This window comes from Equus asinus, chromosome 2 (genome assembly GCF_041296235.1).
Source record: "Equus asinus isolate D_3611 breed Donkey chromosome 2, EquAss-T2T_v2, whole genome shotgun sequence".
NCBI lineage: Eukaryota > Metazoa > Chordata > Mammalia > Perissodactyla > Equidae > Equus > Equus asinus.
Genome location: NC_091791.1, coordinates 83,928,392 through 83,947,895, shown reverse-complemented (window position 1 = coordinate 83,947,895; position 19,504 = coordinate 83,928,392). Strand labels below are relative to the sequence as shown.

Below are 19,504 nucleotides of genomic sequence, written 5' to 3'. Positions count from 1 at the left end.
GTGAATGGCCGCCATATTGGGTCACTTTACAATGAAGGGAGTGAGAACTTGAGAAAGAGACTTTGGATTTTTCTGTTCTGGGATTGGGTGGTCATTAGTGTCCTCCCAAAGTACAGAGCAGCCACAAAGTTCCTATATATCAGATTGTTCTGTAAGTTCTGTTGTTAACCACCAATGTGGAAGATGTCTTGAAGGACATGGGGAAAATTAAAATGTGTGCAGAGAACAGAGGCAAGAATACAGGCAACTTCTAGCTAGTATGCCTACGATGAGTGTGGCCAATCTGAAAGAATGTACATATTGACTAGATAATTCAATTAGTTTTATCTTTCGGCGTCAGTAGAAGAGCTCACCTTCTCTGTATTTCGTATGTACCAGCATCTGTGCTAATTGCTCTACGTGGATTATTTTGTGAAATCCTCATAACATCTCCATGAGGGAGGAAGTATTATTCATATTTGACAAATGAGGAAATTAGGACCTAAAGTTTCTCAGGGCCATACAGCTAGTACTGTGCAGAGCCAGGATTCAAATTTAGAAAATCAGATTCCCCAGCCTGTGCCCCTCAGCACCACCTTTAGTTTACAGGGGTGACATTGCACAGGACCTTTTTGGTTTGCACCTTCCTCCCTGTGTTCTCAAGGTTCAAGAACCTCAAAGTCTTTAAAATCTAACGGAAAAGAGAAAAAAATGTTTATTCCAGGAACCTCTGCTCCAAAAGGTGCAGAGATTTTCCCACCCAGGTGAAGGGGACACTTATGTTTTCCTCCCAGAGTCACCAGAAGCCTTGGGACATCACTATTTTGAGTCCTTGTAAAGGGAAGAGTGGAGATGTGGTTTGATTCAGCAGGTGCCCAGGGCTCCCCCATCCTTTTACACAATATGAGAGTTGAGGACCACTTTGACTTCTAGTCTGGAGTTAAGCTTTGAGCCAAGCAAGATCTGTACTGATTATCTTCAAGGGTAGGGGGTGGAAATTCAGCATCAAGTAAATGGTGTGTTTTCTCCTTGTCGTCCAGCATTTTTTCCATTACCTTTAGAGCCTGTCTTTCACAGGGCAAGGTGCCCAACGGTCCCCAGGGGAAAAGACGCTGGAATCCGTAGTAGTCTGCACAGCATCCATGCCCGGGGGAAAATGCCTACAGCCTGAACTTGAAAACCCTGCTCTGAAAGCACATCCCTGGGAAGCCTTTACACTAGAATCAGTTTTAAGCCTCAGGGAAGTGATGGCTGCAGGATAATTGTGTCAAACCTGAAGGCAAACCTGAGGGAAGGTGGCAGGTGGAGGAAGCGGTGCTTTGGTTAACAGATCAGGAAGCCTAGTTTAAAATATTGGGGCTTTGGGAAAAACCAGACTGTTGTTCTGTGGCTTTCTTCAGCCTTTCTTCACTGTGTTGTGCTGTTGTCACAGTTTCTAAGAAAAGGTCAAGGATGAGTGAAAGGGGAAAATAAATAATAAAAGATAGGCTAGAATGTAACGTGTGATTCCACAGCTGTGCCATCTTCCACAATAATCAGGCTTCAGGTCAGGGTTCTAACTGTCTCTTAGATTGTCCCAGGGGTGGAAGGGGGTGGATCTGTGTGTGACAGACACACAGGTGGGAGCATGGGCACCTGCAGGTGGGCTGACCCCTAGACAAGGGGTGGAAGGGAGTGCTGCCTGCCGAGGGCATGACAGCAGCAGCTGGTGTGAGAACGACAGAGCCTGTGGATGGCAGTGCCTCTGCCACAGGCTGCTAATACCTACAAGACTTCTACGTGGACCGTGTTCACCACGAGGCTGTATAAACCCTCTTATTCCTATTTTCATGGGATGGGACCAGGTAGACCAGGGATGACCTGGACATTTCATCTAGGTTAGGTTAAAGATGAACAAAGGTATGAGTAATCCTGGGAGTAACCCCAAGGCAAAGGCAACAGTGAGTCAGCAACAGATTGGCCAAGTGGAAGTCTCAGGTCCAGCGAAGGGTCAGGACAAGTCAGTACACCGCCCAGTTAGCCTAGCCCTCACCTAGGGCCAGCAGAGCATCGGGCCTGGCTGAGTTTCTGGGACTCCCAGCCTGGGAGAGCCCAGCCTGCCCTCTCTCTGAGTCTTCCTTTCTTTGGAAACACCCAGGGCTTTCTCCAGCTTTTGTTTCCCACATAGTTGACCATCACACCTCTTCTATTTTCCCTTGTTCCTCCTCACTCTATGGCCAGATTTAAAAGATGGGTAAACACATGGTTCAAATCTCAACTCCCTCATGCACTTGCTGTTAGAGCTTCGGTGAACTATTTAATCACATAGTCTCTTTTTTCTGTGAAATAGAGATCTGCGTGCTTATCTCAAAGAGCTGACATGGAGATTAAAGGAGCTGATGCTTATAAAGCACACCGCCCAGGGCCCGGGTCATAACACACATTACATTCATTTCTCTTTGGAACAGTCTTCCCAGGTCTGCAGGGCAAACAAGAGTTAACTTAACAATATGGGATATTTTAAAGATTCTCGGAGTTCGAAGTGTTCTTTTAATTACTCATTGACCATATCCCCTGACTTTTTCTAAATGCTCTCAAGCGCGTCTCCCACTTCCTATTTCCGGTACACTGGTTCTTCCTGGGTGGGTGTCTAGAACCAGCTCTTAGGCTTGCCTTTCAGAGCGAGGCTGTGGATTTGCTCTCCTTCTGTATTGCGTCTTTTTTCCCCTATACTTTGATGTCTTGGGACTGTCAGCCTACAAAAGCAGAACCCAGGTTAAGAGGCAAAGCATTTATTTGTGATAGAAGAATTGCAATTCAGGGAGCACCGTTTCAGTTAGAAAGCCATAGTGTCCCGCTAGGGAGCAAAAGTCGGGGCTTTGAAAGGCAAAGAAGGAAGGTAGTATTACAAAAATCTTAATCAGAGTTGGAAGCAGAAGCTAGTCTGGGCTTGACTGGATTGACCATTGATTCCATCCTCAGAAAGTCCACAATCCTTGCTCTTTGTGATCAGGATGTCCGTTTTCCTGCTGACTTCTCAAACAATTGCTTGTAAGGCAGTCGTCAGTTTGGCCTAGTCCAAGCTTCAAAATGGCAAAGCAGTTTCTCTGGAAAGGCAGCCCGACCCCGTTTTAAAATGGCTCCACTAAAGTGAATTCTGAGAAGGCCTTGCTGATCCTGAAGGCACTGGTCCTCCCAGGGTTAGCCAGTTGCTAGATAAGAAAAGGCGCACCTGTGAGCACGTCTCTCCTGTACAAATCACCCAATATGGGGGCCACACCCCAACCACCCCCTTTATCGCGCTCACTCTCCCAGCTGCCACCGTGCTGCCCTAGTGACCCTAGGGCCAGGTGCCAGACACCTAGGGACAGCCCTGTGCCCCAATGCCAGTCCTAAGCATGTTTACTCTGCCTCGCCTATTTCTTCCTGTAAAAACCCCCAATGAATGTGCCTACTTGGAGTTCTGGGAAAGCTGTACTAAAAATATGAAGTAATTTGGTTATAATCTCATTTGAGGTAGTAGGTCGTGTGCTACCTTTTTCTGCCTCCTGTAACCTGACAAGGGTGTTACATGACAGTGCTCAGTAGATGGTACACTTGAACAAGCTGGCATTTGGGAAGGTGAAGAGATTATGACCTGATTTTTTTCATAGGGAACAGTTATAACTATGATGACTAGCAAAAAATTCCCTTGGCCTCTTGGCCATGCTATACTGCTGTAGCATATACAGCATCTTCCTGTACATGATGCTAAATTATAAGTCAGCCATGTAAGTGGCCCTGTTAGCACTTTGACAAAGTTAGGCTCACGCAAGAGGACGAAGTGGATCAGAAGCTAGGCTGTCTGCCAGGTCATCGCCAGCTCAGAGGGAATGGTGGAGAGGAGGACGGGTAGTTTGAGAAAGTTAATTCAACATCTTTACTCCTTTCAGAATTTCAGTTCTATGAAGCAGGGCTTGGTAAGGTGGTTTTGGCTTGTGAGAATATGCAGAGGCTAGTATGAGGAGACATTACAGGGAATACATGTCGTAAAGACTGAGAAACAGTTCTGAAAAGATGAAATAATAAAAAAGAAAAGATCATTATAATTTGAACTCTAGGGCTAAAAAAGATGATTCAAGAAACTTAAAAACTACATGGTGGGGCCGGCTCCATGGCCGAGTGGTTAGGTTCGCGCGCTCCGCTGTGGCGGCCCGGGGTTTGGATCCTGGGCGGGGACATGGCACCGCTCGTCAGGCCACGTTGAGGCGGCCTCCCACATCCCACAACTAGAAGGACCTGCAACTAAGATATACAACTGTGTACAGAGTGGGGGGGGGGGGGGCGGGCTGGGGAAATAAAGCAGAAAAAAAAAAGGAAGATTGGCAACAAGTTGTTAGCCCAGGTGCCAATCTTTAAAAAAAAAAAAAACTACATGGTAAACAGTGCTAGGGAAAAGAAGACATGTAGAAATGGAACGGTAGGGGTCAGAGTTAGGTGTTATTAGTATGACTAATTTGAAGGGTAAAATGATAAAGTACATGTTTTAGAGTCACAGGAAGTAAACCCTGAAAATCGTTAATGCTTAGAGAGGAAACCATTCATAATAGGAATTCCCAAATTGGTAAAATTGTTTGCTTAAAAATTAAAAGTAGAAAATTAAATTTTTTGATTTGATCATTTGGGCCAGTCAACAAGCAGGTAGAACAAAATGAAAGACAACATGTTGCATCAGAATCATCAGAACAGAAGGAGTTGTTTGTACATAAAAGATGATATGCTGACTCCAGAAAGCTAAGAGAGAAATGCTAGTATTGCCAGCAAGCTCTCCATTAAATAAACAAAAACTGTACACATACCAACGTCAGGAGGCCGAGGGAAAGACCCAGGAGGAAATGAGAACCATCAAAGCAAAGGGGCCTTCTCACCTGGAAGTCACAGTGCCACACACTTCTGCCAGAAAACGAGTGCTGTTTGTGCAACTACCACCCAGGAACTGAGTGTGTGAACCCCTGAGAGTGGCCTCTGCTGGAGCTAGTGGATTGTTAGAGCAATAGAGGAGTTATTCTTAGGTTTCTGCTAATATACTCTCTTTTGAGCTGGAAATTTGCATAGCCCATAAGACTAGAAGGGAGTTGTAGAGGTTGTGACCCATTGTGTTAAACTCTTACCAGTGGCTTGAAGACCTAACCAGGCTGTCTTTCACCTGTTGTTACTAATAGTGAAGAGTTGGAAACGCTGTGAGTGTCCATCAGCTGGGCGAATGGTTAAATAAGCTGAGGTGCTTGCATAGTGTAGAATACTGCATTTAAGGAACAGGTCGATCTTCATGATTCAACGTGTAGCCCTCTCCAGAATATATTGTTCCAAGAACACTTAACAACTGGAGGACAGCAATGCATGTGGTATACTGTGTATGATAAAAACAAAATAATACTGTGTGTTTTTCTGGAAGTATATCCATACAGTATGTATCTAAATGCTTAGAAAAATTTCGGGAACTATCAGCTACAAACTCATAACAATAACCTCTAGAGAGATCTGGAAATGAAGAGGAGACGGACGGTCAAGGGAACTTTTGCTTCATCGATATTCTTTGAAAGCTTACAATGAAAATGTACTTATATATTGAGTAATTGATAATTCTTACAATGTACAATTTTGGTTTAAACTTTTACCTGATATTTATATTAGCCTCTTTGGAATGTAATTCATCCTCTGGGTCCCTAGACTTCTTGTCTTATTTGATTGGTGCCTCTGCAATTTTATATATTTGTTTACAGATAGAGATTTCCTATGGAGTTATCAACATTTAAGTTTAACAGTTAAACAGGAAGATAAGAATTTTATTGGACGTTATTCTATGCTTATATCACTGATGTTAGTTCTTGTCACAGAAACTCTACTTTCCAAGTTCATCACTAATTTGTTACGATTTCATATTTTTCTATCATAATTGAAGGACACTCTGTCTCTTTTTCATCGATGACCCTACCATTTATCATAGTGGTTCATCCATGTGGCTTCTAAACTGAAATTCAAGAATATGGAGCTGACATGGCTTGTGCCCACATTCTCTGGCCCTTGGTAGATTTGGGGCTGACCTACCTCCTGGTACCTTAGAGTTACTCCAGCCTCTGCGTTCACCTGCCATCTCTGTGTGAGAGTTGCACAGTCCTTTGTCACCCTGGAACACTGTTTTCCCTTTCTCCTGTCCTCTCATTCCAGAATCTCGTTGTCTTACGTTCAGCTCCATGGAGCCACAGGGAGGACATGGTTTCTGTTCTTTCAGTGATGGCCAACACTACCACCTTGACCCTGTGAGCTCCTGGGAAATAATGTTAAGCTTGAGTTGACTTTTGAGGCAACACTGGCCCTTGCATCACATAACATACCTGGGTGGCACAGTGGAGTGATTCTGGGATCTACTCATTTGTTTGACTTTGAGCAAGTGGTCTAAACTCTCAGAAACTCAGTCTTCTCATTTGTGAAGTAGAAATAATAACTCTAGGATTTGAATCTCATTATTAAGATTCATGATTCTACGTACATTCAGACACACACATACATGGCAGGAAGCAAGTGGTGGCTATTTTGATTGGGTGTTTTGAGCTCACCTACCTCCTTTCCAGAACCTCAGTCTCCTCAGACTGATGGATGCATAGCAGGTGCCTCTTGCCTAAGTTATCATTTCTAATTGTTCTTTCACTCTGCTGCCATTTTCAGTTGAAACGCCCATTGCAAAAAGTGCAGGGTGTTCCCGTCTATGACATTCAAGCCATTTGCTAGGATCCTCTAGTTTTTAAATGCATTGTGTTAATATGGTGTGTCTCTCAGAGATGGTCACTGTAAGGTAGAGAATCAGGGCAATGTCCTAACTAGGAATGCCATTACCTCTCTCTCTTTGGATGTCAACAAGAAACCATCCATGATTGAGTTGAAGCAATAAGAAGTGTTCAGAAAAGTTTTAAGTGAATGAGACAGTAAAAATTGATGCCAAGGAAAGCATAGACCACTTGCACCTCCCGTGTCTTCTTACCTCTGTTAGTTCTTAGTATCTCTGCCTCCTCCATCACGTATTGAGTGTAGCCCACTTTCAATCTTTGCCCATGTTTCTGCTTGGTCTAGTTTAGACCGCGCTGGCCCACAAAGGTTCTCTGTCTCCGACCTGAATCAGGAAGACTTAAATACCAGGAAACCAGCAGGTCCATATCCAGTGTGGCATAGCCCCACATTGAATGGTAGCTAGCTTGGGGTCAGGGCTGTTGTGGTTAGAGTAGCCAGGTGGGAAGCCAGATTTCTTAAGGTTCTATCATCAGTACGACCCCCGTATTATACAGATACTCCTACACGCCCCCAGCTGCAGAGTCAGAACAGAAGACTCTGAGGTTGTGGAGGAGGAGGCTAGAAAACAAGAACATTTGTACGTGGGAGTTTCATCTCAGGAGCCTAAATTCTTGAAGTCCGTTTTTTCAGTAGACGTTGTTATGCTCAATCTTTAGGGCCCCTAAAGTATGTGAATAGCCTTAGAAAAATTGAAAGTACACCAAATATGTAAAGTTTATTAATAATTTGCTCAATTCTTCATGGTTTGTAATGGATTTTAGTATGACTATAAGATTTTAAAATATGAGCTTTGCTTTATGGTTTATCTGGGGGTTCAATTGACTGAACTTGAGTAAATTATTCCCCACTTCATTAAAATTCAGTAGTCCTGAAGATTTCCATGTGAAGCATTAAGCTGTCTATTGCAAAAGAATTGCCGTGTACTCAGTACAGGGGATGGTTTTTCCAATTGGCCTGCACTGAAAGTGTAGAGAATACAAATGAGAGGTAATTTTCATTTACTTGCCATTAACAAAAATTATTTATGCAAACAAGAGAGGAAACTGACTTTCAGTAATGATCTACGTGTTGGCAATTTTTGACCTCTTAGTGGGAACCTATTCCTGGCATAAAAATGCATTAGTGCAGAGAGAGATCCTAGAGTTCAGAATGATTAATCTCTGTTGCTTGGAGATAACATTTTACTAAAAGGAGATTTAGTTAGCATTCTAATAAAAAGAGCTATTGTCATCGGAGAGTAAAATTTCTATCCTAAAATATTTTAAAACTGGAAGTTTGTTTACTTTTTTCCCTGCTGGAACCGAGAGCATGTCATGTATTGGAACAGATGGTACAGAAGAGGTGGCTGTGAAATAGGTGTGTTACACTTTTAGTGAAGATAAGATAGAAAAATGCTACACAAAGAAAAATAAAATCATGGACTTAAACGCTTTTACGAAGTGCAGCTGATTCAGCTGATCTTAGGTTTCCTCTGCAAAACTTCTGCCAAAGTTGAGCCCATCCCTTGCAATCTCTGCTTGAGCACTGTCGTCTCCGGGTATTTGAGTTACAGGCTCACAACCAAATTTGTGACTCGCCGTCCAGTTGGCTTTGTTACGGTTGAATTAAATTCCATTCAGATTCTATTTCCAGACATCTCTGACCAGTAGAACGTCTTTCCTTAATGCCTAGCTGAAATCGAGGGTCTGATCGTCCCCCGGCTTCTGTGATGTGGGCTGTTTTACTCACAAAGTCTCATTCCTCTATCATATTTTCCTCAAAGTAAATGTTCGCATTTCTCCTGCTTCCTTTTGTTACATAAACACTCTTCCGCATGCTTTCCCCATCCTGCCTGCTATTCTCTGGACACTCTCACTTGTCCGTTTCCCTCTCTAATGGTGCCCAGAAATAGCCGTGGCATTCCAAAAGCAGCTGGGTGTGCGAGGACCAAATGGGTTCAGGAACTGATGCTCAGAACGACAGTTTCTAACCCTTTGAGAGTCTGCGCTCTGGAATATCTCCACAGAAAAATGCACATGTGTGTAGATGTGTATGTTGCATACAATTTCAGCGGACACCCGGGACTCTCTGCGGCTTATTTAGAAGCTGTGTGCCTCTGGGATGGCGGATTAACCACCCTGCCTGTTGTCTCGAGGCTGTGCATGGAAATAACTGGGGAAGCTTTTCAATGACCGTGTATACCTGGGCCCTACCCCGGAAATTGGCATAAAGCAGAGAATTTGGGGCTCTAACTAAAGGTTTTTCAGAGTTTTTTATTTTAGTTTATTTTTTTGTGAGGAAGATTCACCCTGAGCTAACATGCATCGCTAATCTTCCTCTCTTTTTCCTTGAGGAAGATTAGCCCTGAGCTAAGAGCTGTGCCCATCTTCCTTACTTTGTATGTGGGACACTGCCACAGCATGGCTGTCAAGTGGAGTAGGCCTGCACTCAGGATCTGAACCCATGAACCCGGGCTGCCAAAGCCAAGCACGCTGAACTTTAACCATTCAGCCATGGGCCGCCCCAGGACTTGTTTATTTTTAAGCAGGATGTACTTTAGAAATCAGATTTCGAAACTACTCAATTATAATCACACGTGTTAGGTTTTTTCAGAACCTGATTTTGCAAAGAAATGTATTTAGTTGGCTTTTTCCTGAACTGGCTTGTTCAGACATGTCCTTTCAGGATGAAGTGCTCATGAGATTTTAAGAACAGTCCTCTGAGCCTCACGCCCAGCTGGTTCTCCCCTGCTGGCATTTGGATGACAAGTCTGTTGACTGGCTTAATTTGGGAATGAGTCAAACCTGGTGGAAAGTAAAACAACCCTATGTTTTGACCTCTGGCCCTAGTGTATTTTTTTAATGTTTGTTTTGTCGAATTTATGGCACCTTAGAACCTATGGAAATGACAAGGGAAAAAAAGTTATGGTTTCTGAATGGGCCATTTAACTAGATAATTGAGCAAAGTATTTTAAAAGAATTACTCAATCTTGTGACTTGGTGTGCTTTAATCTTCATTTTTCTTCCTCTTTTTTGAGGTCTGCATCTTCCTTGAGTCTGCTCCCTCGCTTGTCAGCCTGGTTCTAGCCCCACATCATTATCATTCATCCCAGCAGTAGTCTGTTTTGGACACAAGTGTAGACTAGCGCTTGGATCCTAATGAGGATCCTTGAGAGCAATGGAGGAGGAGACTAGACCAGCCTGGGGGAGAAGGTGTCCTGTGACGAGTTTTCCCTGATGGTCTAAGGTGGTGGGGCGTTAGCTCCTTAACGCACACAACTTCTGTTTCCGTCTGACAGTGAATTCAAAACCAGATTCGGATGTGTTGGAAAGAGCTGGTAGGGTTTTATCCAGAGTGGTGGACTTCCCAATTGTATGTCATCCACTGTCGAATTTGATTGCAGGAACAATTATGACAGGCCCTTTAAGTCTCGGACCTAAAGCCTGGGTCTTCTCCCAGGTCTGAGGGGAATAGGCGTGGACAGCAGGCAGTACGTTGTTTAAAAATGTGTTCTGGACTCCTCTCCTCTTCACCTCAGTTCCCTTCTCCTTGCAGGTTATGGCCACACAGTGCCCTTGTCAGACGGGGGCAAGGCCTTCTGCATCATCTACTCGGTCATCGGCATTCCTTTCACCCTCCTGTTCCTGACAGCAGTGGTCCAGCGTGTCACCATCCACGTCACCCGCAGGCCTGTCCTCTACTTCCACGTCCGCTGGGGCTTCTCCAAGCAGATGGTTGCCATTGTTCACGCCGTTCTCCTCGGGTTTGTCACTGTGTCCTGCTTCTTCTTCATTCCGGCAGCTGTGTTCTCCGTTCTGGAGGACGACTGGAACTTCCTCGAATCCTTTTATTTCTGTTTTATTTCCCTGAGCACCATTGGCCTGGGGGATTATGTTCCTGGAGAAGGCTACAATCAAAAGTTCAGAGAGCTCTATAAGATTGGCATCACATGTGAGTACTGAGTTCACAGACTCTGCTCCCCTGGCCTCTGTGCCGCCATTCCGAGCCCTGCCTCGCCTACTGATGAATGGTCACTTATGAAAGCCCTGATTGCTTTTTCACTGATAGGTTTCCAGTGTTGCCACTTTCCCATAATATTTCACTTCATCCTGATTCCCTTCAAAACTCTTTATGCAGAAATCTTATTTTTAGGAGTTATGTTTCCCAGGCGCCTTAAAATTACTGATCAATTTCTTACTAATCGTGTAATAGGCATTATAAATTACAGTGTAAAAATGCGCCACACAGAATATGCTTGATAACCAAATGGTAGTAAAACAAAAGTTGAGGAAAAACTTCAAGGACTCAAAAAAGAGAAAGGTGCTCTATTTTATTAACTATTTTAAGCTCAGAAAACTAGGGCTAGGATGTAGCCTGTCTGTCGGTCATGTTCTTCAATTTGCCAGGAACATCTTAAGACAGGTGCTTATCTCATTTGTCCATCTAGTTCTCTCTCAGTGAATCTCGTTCTTCCTCAGTGAAGTTAGAATATGTTAACCGTTTTCAGAATTTTAGATGTGGAAAATTGCCATTAAAATTCAGATGGCCAGTGATTGATAGTTTTTAAATGGTTTTAAAAAATTTAATATGCTATCATGGAAAACGTAGTAATCCATTTTCAAGAAACTATTTATTTTTGTGTGTCCTTCTGCTGTCTTTTCAAGATACGTAGAATGCATCATAATGTCCATATAGTTTTTATTTCTGCCTTTTCAAGAATTTTTCAAGACTCACGTCATGTCTGGGAAATCATAGTAGATACTCAGGCAGGTCAGATACCCTCTCCTGGCCCTGTCTGTTAGTCTTAACCTGACAAAATGCTCAGTTGAACTATGTGTATTTTCATGTTTCTGTTAAACCATGGGCTCCCCCAGAGCAAAGACTTCACTCATAAACCCCCAGTGCTCAATAAATAGTTACCAAATGGTTACAGGGATCATTTCACATTTCTTCCAGTTACCATAATTTTTTTTTTTTTTTTGAGGAAGATTAGCCCTGAGGTAACATCTGCTGCCAATCCTCCTCTTTTTGCTGAGGAAGACTGGCCCTGAGCTAACACCTGTGCCCATCTTCCTCTAGTTTATATGTGGGATGCCCACCACTGCATGGCTTGTCAAGCAGTTCCATTCCGCACCCGGGATCCAAGCTGGCGAACTGCGGGCCGCCGAGAAGCAGAACGTGCGCACTTAACCGCGGCACCACCGGGCTGGCCCCACCCACCATAATTATTTTTAATGTCCCCATGTTTCACCAGGTGGCTGTGCCATAATCTAACTATGCCTCTATTGTTGAATATTTAGTTTGCTTCCAATTTGAGGCCATTATAAAGTGCACTGCAGTAAATGTTTTTGAATATTTCTACTTTTCCTACTTTGCTATCTTTCCAAGAAGTGGGATTGCTGACCCAAAGTGAATATGCCTTTTTGTGACTCACAGAACATATTGACCCGTGGCTTTCCAAATGGCATTGTGAGTTACACCATCGCCAGAATCATCTCAGCATAGCAGTTTCCACACTCATGGGGTGGTGGGCCAGTAGCATTAGAGGTGTTTTTTGCGAATTTGATAGCACAGATAAATGTTATCTTAACTTTCTTTCCATGTATTGGGTAAAGTGTTGCTTTCTTATTTTAATTGAATGTCTTCATGACTTGCAGAAGTTGACTGGGTTTCTGTAACTGTGTTTTTGCTAGCTCTGCTTTTCCTCTTATGTTGTCTTCTCATAAATTTTGCCCAACAGTTTAACTTCCTCAATTTTTCATATAATACTGAATCCTTGCAGAGCATTTTAACACTTGTTAAAATGTGAATCATGATTCGTTAGGCAATCTACATAGCGTATATGCAAATGAATGTTCCCAAGCTCTATATTACGTTGTGGATAGGATTCAGTCCCACAGCTTTTGCCTGAAACCCCATGGATATTTTTGTCAGCACTCAGGAGATTGACTAAATAATGAGTAAAGGAAAAGGAAAGGATTTGCCAATTAATCTAACAATGTCATTGCTGTTTCTTAAATATGCTTATATTATTATTGAAACCTAATAACCAAATTCTCAAGATTCTAGAACTGTGTCACTTTGCGTTCTTGAGATGATCAGCCTTCTTATTCCCATTCTGCCACTTCTAGCTTTCCTAGTTCATTTATTTCCTGAAAATCTTCCCCAAACATTTTTCCACTGGGACATGAAATTGGGATTTTTGTTATTCTTACAAGTTTTCACTTTCATTTCTCTGTTCCTTTCCATAATGATTTTTTTTCCTCGAAACTGATTTTAAACATGTTGGAACTGACAAAATTACCATTTTCCCATCACAGATTCCAAGGAATAGCACTTTACCTGAAGCAACAGGTTCTCTTTTGTTTTGGAATAAGAAGAATGAACGGTCCATGGGCCAAAATAAATGACTGTCACATAACGGAAAGCTTAGTTTGCTACTGCATCTCAGTGGAAGTGTAAATAGCTGCACACAGAGGCCTTTTTAGTATCTACATCAATTCTTAAAGATATTTTTCTCTAGCTTAAACTGTAATTTCTATTGCTAAGCTTCTTATTCTGTAGGGAAATAATGATACAAGCATTGAGTGCTTAGAAAGGTGTCAAGCTTGGTTCTGAGCACTCATAATAAATCAAAAACTCTTCTAGAATGTCACTGGCTGTTTGAGAGCCACTGATTATAAAGTGGGGGTGGGGAGCCCTCTCCTCAAAGGTGCCCCTGGGGTGAGTACAGTCTGTTCTCTCTTTAACAATGCCACTTCAGCCTCAACTATTTTTTTTCCCCCAAAACTTGCATTGTGTGATTCTGAATAATCCAAATTTGTAGAAGCATAAGTCATTCTTCATTTTTCTCTGCATTGTCCTACTTTGAGCCACGGAATTCAAAAGGTTCCTAGAAATTAGAAAAGTGACAATGAATTTATTCATCAACAGACTCTGTGTGTCGTTACTTGAATTACCCGTGACTAGGTCCCGCTGAGACGCTGTCATTTTTCTCACACAGGTTACCTGCTGCTTGGCCTTATCGCCATGTTGGTCGTTTTGGAAACCTTCTGTGAACTCCACGAGCTGAAAAAATTCCGGAAAATGTTCTACGTGAAGAAGGACAAGGACGAGGACCAGGTGCACATCATCGAGCACGACCAGCTGTCCTTCTCCTCCATCACGGACCAGGCAGCCAGCATGAAAGAGGAGCAGAAGCAGCACGAGCCTTTCGTGGCCGCGCAGTCATCTGCCTACCCCGACGGCTCTGTGGACCATTAAGCTTAGGCCTCTGCTGCGTTGTCTTAGAGCACAGGGTCAGAGCAGTGCCCAAGAGCCTCCATTTGTTCATTTTTATGAGAATGTTAAAGCCAAGATATTTTAATGAATACTTACTCTTTGCAATATTTAAAAAAAAAAAACAAACAAGAGATGGAACAAAGGAAGATTTTACTGTGGAGGATGGTTTACTATCTGAGGAAGTGGGAAATGTACCTATAATTCACATGCAACAGAATTGTCTAGACTTTGCTAATAGTTGACGAATACTTGAAGCAGTGTGCTGCTGTGGAGAGAAGCAGATTTTATACTTTTAATTGGGGTCTTTGGGATTTGCATTTCAATTTAGCTGATGGCTAAATAGCAGCATTTATATTTAAAAGCAAAAAAAAGCATAGAGATGTGTTTTATAAATAAGTTTATGTGTCCTGGTTTGCATGTGCCCATCCAAAATCATTATTTTTGTAGAATCTAAGTTAAACCTACTATTTATAATGAATAGGTACCATTAACTGTGTACATATAAAGTATAAATATGTTTATATCTTGTACATAGGGTTTAGGTCCTCAGATCCCAGTATACTTCTTAAGCCAAGATTGTAGATATTTTTTCTTCTGATTTCTCTTTATACTAAAGAATCGAGAGTTGCTGCAATAAAGTAAGGGGGATAATACACTTAGGAGTGAATTACTATAGTATTCTGCGACAGTAGATGTTTCTACCCTCTTGTAATAATAGTATGATTGCTGATCTCTAAAATGTTCGTAAGCATTTCTCTGGAGGTAAACAGGTAATGAAGAATATGGTTTGTAAAAAAAAGTTCAGATATTTTGTTTTGAAAGTACCTTGTGATTTGCAGTCGCCTAGTACTAAAGCACAGAACACACACTCAGAAGCCCCAGATGAACAGATTCTGTCAAGTTAATCTGAGAAGTTTTTAATTTATAAGCTGAAATAAATAAAAAATCCTAGCTGGTTGCAATCTTATGCTTTAATATGTCAAGAAAAATTTTCTTCCATACAGATAATATGTATGCTCTCCTTTATAGAAACCGTAAAGGCAACATTTAAATGATGTACACAGGACACTCTTAAGAATTCTAGAAGAGAAAATTAGAGAGAGCCTGCGTGATAACTAACTCCCTGACCGCTGGTGCGTCTCATCCCCCTGGGGAGCTGCCCAGCAGCTGGTGCTTCAGGTGCTGGTAAAAATCAGCGCATAAAATCCCGTCTTGTCTCAGAACAGCAAAACCACGAGAAGGAATTACCTTGATTCCATAGCCCCCGTGCCACTCCATAGCTCCTGGGATGGGGAACTGTTGTCAGCAGATCCTCTCCAACGTTTAGTTGCAAACGTGTTGTTCTGTTCCTCGGAGTCTGGGTTATGCTGCCCTGCCAGCACGTTTCTCTCAGCATTCAGGGTGGAAGACCGCTCTCTTGCAGGCTAGGTAGTTGGTCCAGGAGTGGAATAGAGACTCCTTAGAGAATAGGGACATGCATCAGGGACACGATTGGGTCTGCAAGTTCACAGTGGTTGTGATGTTGGGTATGGTGCAGAAGTGCTGAAGAGCATAAATCACAGAGATGGTGGATTACACCAGGGGAGTGGCATTATGTTTTATTCAGTGCAGGAACAATATGACTGGTGTGCCACCACTGCTTGACTCTAATATGGGAGGGGAGTGCGGGATACAGAAAATGAGGAAGAACATAAAGGGAAAATTCTGAATCAGGATGTTATTTATAAGTGATGGCGAGAGGTACTTAATTTTCAAAGCTTTTATGAATCTCCAGAGACTACATTAAACCTTAATGTCCTTCAAATTGTTTTTGTTGTTGTTTTTGTTTTTTTTTTCCTAAGGAAGATTCACCCTGAGCTAACATCTGTTGCCAGTCTTTCTCCTTTTCTGCTTTAAGGAAGATTAGCTCTGAGCTAACATCTGTGCCAATCTTCCTCTATTTTGTATGTGGGTCACCACCACAGCATGGCTAATGAGTGGTGTAGGTCCTTGCCTGGGCTCCAAACCCCTGAATCCGGGCCACCAAAGTAGAGCGTGTCAAACTTAACCACTATGCCACAGTGCCGGCCCCTATTTTTGTTGTTTTTATGTGAAGGGTGACGTACAGAAATTGGAGCAAGGTTTCCCTCCTGCACCCTGTCAGATACAAAATGTAAAGGGGAGTATCTGCCCTGGACTTGCTTTTTGTCATTGGCTGATGGACAGATGCTGCGCTGCAGTCCTGAGGGAGGGGTAAGCTGTGTCAAGCAGAGAACAGAGGCGGGGTCCACAGTGGGGATGGCCAGGAACCAGGAAGCAGGGCAGCGTGGCTGTGCCAGAAGCAGCTGTGCCAGAACTGACCTAGGAGCCTTCTAGTTGGAGGTGAGTGCAAAGTTGGAGGTGAAAGTGAATGCTGGAGAAGAGGATTTTGAGTGATGAGTATAAGCTGTAGGATTCGACTCTTGGGCAGGAGTGTTCTAGTTAAGAATCCTGACAATGCCCCCAGGATGAAAAGCAGCAGAAATCGTTGTCCCTCGAGGGGAGTACGACCGTGAGTGGATTGAAAGTCCACGTGTCCAGCTGGGATGCTGATATGGGGCCAGCAGATGGGCTCAATGTGAGGGGAGAACAGTTTCTCAGGGGAAGGGTTCTCAAGCTCCCGGAAAGGATAGGGGCCGTCTCCAAAAGAACCTGACAGAGGAAATCCATGGGACAAAGTTTGGCCCAGGCAACTCCATTTATGAGACTCTGGTCTCTCTCTACACTAATCATGCCCCTAAGAGATCTAAAAAAGGGTTTGTTCCAAAGTTGAAGAGGATGATGAGTGGGAGGAAAAAGGGAACATTTTCTGAACATAAATACAGTGTGACTTCAGGAAAAAATGGGAATGATTAGATTACTAAGACATAGGATCACTTTTTCTCACCTGGAAAACAGTCATGCTCATATTTTCTACAAACCAGCCTGTGTGCCTTTTGGGAAATGAATGAGGAAATGTTTACACACCTGGAGATGTTTAGATAACTGAAATAGTCAATGCAAAACTGTTTTAACCCTTTAAAGTTATCAGTCGTACACTGGCGTCTTACTAAAACCAGCTAATGCTTGCTTCAAATGAGAGTTCATTTAAAGTAGCACAATTATGCAGAGCTCCTGGGTTCTGTGGTGTGATGCATCCATTCTGTGATTCAGTGTCAAACCCCCAAGCTGAGGAGAGCCGTGATAAATGCTGACATCTTCAACTCAGGAAGGCAGTCCTTTCTGGGACATAGTTTCAGAAATGAGTACATGGTCAGATCATCCCTTGGCAAATTTAGAAATAAAACTTCCTTGGAAAGATGAAATTGAAATAATACAGCATTTAGCATTTACTTTGACTATGCCCTGTAAAATTTTAAATCTGTCTGTTTAGTACCTTTAAAGTTTTCCCTATAGTGATGTATTATTTATTATTATTTATTTTTTTTTTTTGAGGACGATTAGCCTTGAGCTAACTGCTGCCAATCCTCCTCTTTTTGCTGAGGAAGACTGGCCCTGAGCTAACATCCGTGCCCGTCTTCCTCTACTTTATATGTGGGACGCCTGCCACAGCACGGGTGCCAAGCTGTGCCATGTCCGCACCCAGGATCCAAACTGGCAAACCCTGGGCTGCTGAAGCAGAATGTGCACACTTAACTGCTGCGTCACCCACCTGACCCCCCCATATATAAGTGATGTATTATTTTCCGAAAGTTTTACTTTATGAAAATTTGGTACATCCAAGCCTTTCGTATGAAACAAAACATGAAATTGCTGAAGACCACTTTCCTAACACCTCATTTATCTAATAGGTGCTGTCAGGCAACCTCAGCTTTCTAAAACACAGCCAGGAACCCAGAAATAGATAAGTACGCTTTTAAGTATTTTTCACAACCTGGCAGTAAAGCACATTTAATAAGAAGGAAGCCCCCTCTTTGTTCCACTTAGCTTAGTTTGCACATAGTTCTAATAAAATCACTCCGCTGGTTTCCCAACCCACAGCAAATAAAGGAGAGCATTGCTACCCAATAGTTCTCAAATTTTGAGTTAGCAGATTTTTCATGTTGTAATTTTCAGTGGCAAAAGTAAAAAAATATTAAAGGTCCCAGCATACAAGTTGTCAATAATTACTTCCAGTCGCGTAGGCAGCCCGAAGTCAGCACTGTCTCTCCGCTCCCATGAAAGCATCGACAGCTCCTGCACCATCCTCTTGGCCTTCTGTGCCACTCAGCATCTGAGAAGAAGAGTTTACTGCCCGGCCACTCTTGTATACTTAGAAAAAATGGTCACATGCTCCAGGAACATGACCAATTCTCATTGATAGCAGGTTTTATCCATTCTAAGCCAAATGGCAGGACATACTGAGGTCAAAGTGGTTGTAAAAGTATGAATACTCACTTGTGGCAAAAATGGATTTTTCACGTTGGTAGAAATTTGCCAGGCCGTCTGTGTGTGGATCCGAGTGCGCTGTGCCACCCTCTTTGAGAACCAGGTGTTAGCTGCTAGTAAGTACACTGAGCAGAGCAGCCAGTGCTGCTGAGAGCCTGACATGGAAGACCCAAATTACGGAGAAAAGAACTGCCTTCTGGAGCCCTCACAGGCAGGGGCAAAGAGCCCCCAGGCCAGCACAGTATTTCTTTTGATGTGATTTCAATAACACAATTTTAATAACAATGTTAAACTATGTTTAATATACTCTGTTTAAGCAGGTAAACTAAGATGTATTTCCATACAAAATAATTAAAATTTGTTTTAAGAGGCTTGCTTTTCCGTTGTCTAGAAAAGTCACTTAGATGAAACGTCTCATTTTTCACCATGGGAAGGTATAGATAGTCTTGCTGTCATGTACATGTGAAGGTGACTTTACTGCTAAAATCTTCTGTAAATTAAATATTGATATTATTTACTTTTACTTGAAGAAATTAGCTGAGTTTTGAGGGGTTTTTCATCCTCTTGCTGCCATTATTTGTATAAATTATATATATGCATTTTTTAAAGATTTTATTTTTTTCCTTTTTCTCCCCAAAACCCCCCCGTACATAGTTGTATATTCTTAGTTGTGGGTCCCTCCAGTTGTAACATGTGGGACGCCGCCTCAGCGTGACTCCATGAGCAGTGCCATGTCTGTGCATAGGATTCGAACCGACGAAGCACTGCACCGCCTGCAGCGGAGCGAGAACTTAACCACTCGACCACGGGGCTGGCCCCTATATATATATATGCATTTTTTCATGCATATAACTCAACACTTAATCTCCATTTCTAAGCAGGGGCTGGAAACCCATAGCCCATTAGCCATGAGGAAAGAGATTTAACCTTCCTGTGAGTCCACAGGTGCTTGGAGGTATCACAATAATTTATCTGAAACTCCTGCATTGCTTTGTTGTTGCTCTGGGTGAACATTGTTACTTTGATTGCCGGTTCCTGTGGGAGAAGCGCCCTTTTTTATGTGTCCACATGCATA

General features: G+C 42.7%; 1 protein-coding gene across 1 annotated transcript in view; it reads left to right on the top strand.

Moving 5' to 3' along the window:
* KCNK1 (potassium two pore domain channel subfamily K member 1) overlaps nt 1-19,039 on the top strand; it is a 51,316-nt gene extending 32,277 nt beyond the window's left edge. The window contains exons 3-4 of the mRNA XM_044758804.2: nt 10,318-10,713; nt 13,766-19,039. Of these exons, the coding sequence (XP_044614739.1) occupies nt 10,318-10,713; nt 13,766-14,025 (656 nt within the window). The 3' untranslated portion in view covers nt 14,026-19,039. The remainder of the gene's footprint in view (nt 1-10,317; nt 10,714-13,765) is intronic.
* Nucleotides 19,040-19,504: the final 465 nt, after the last annotated feature.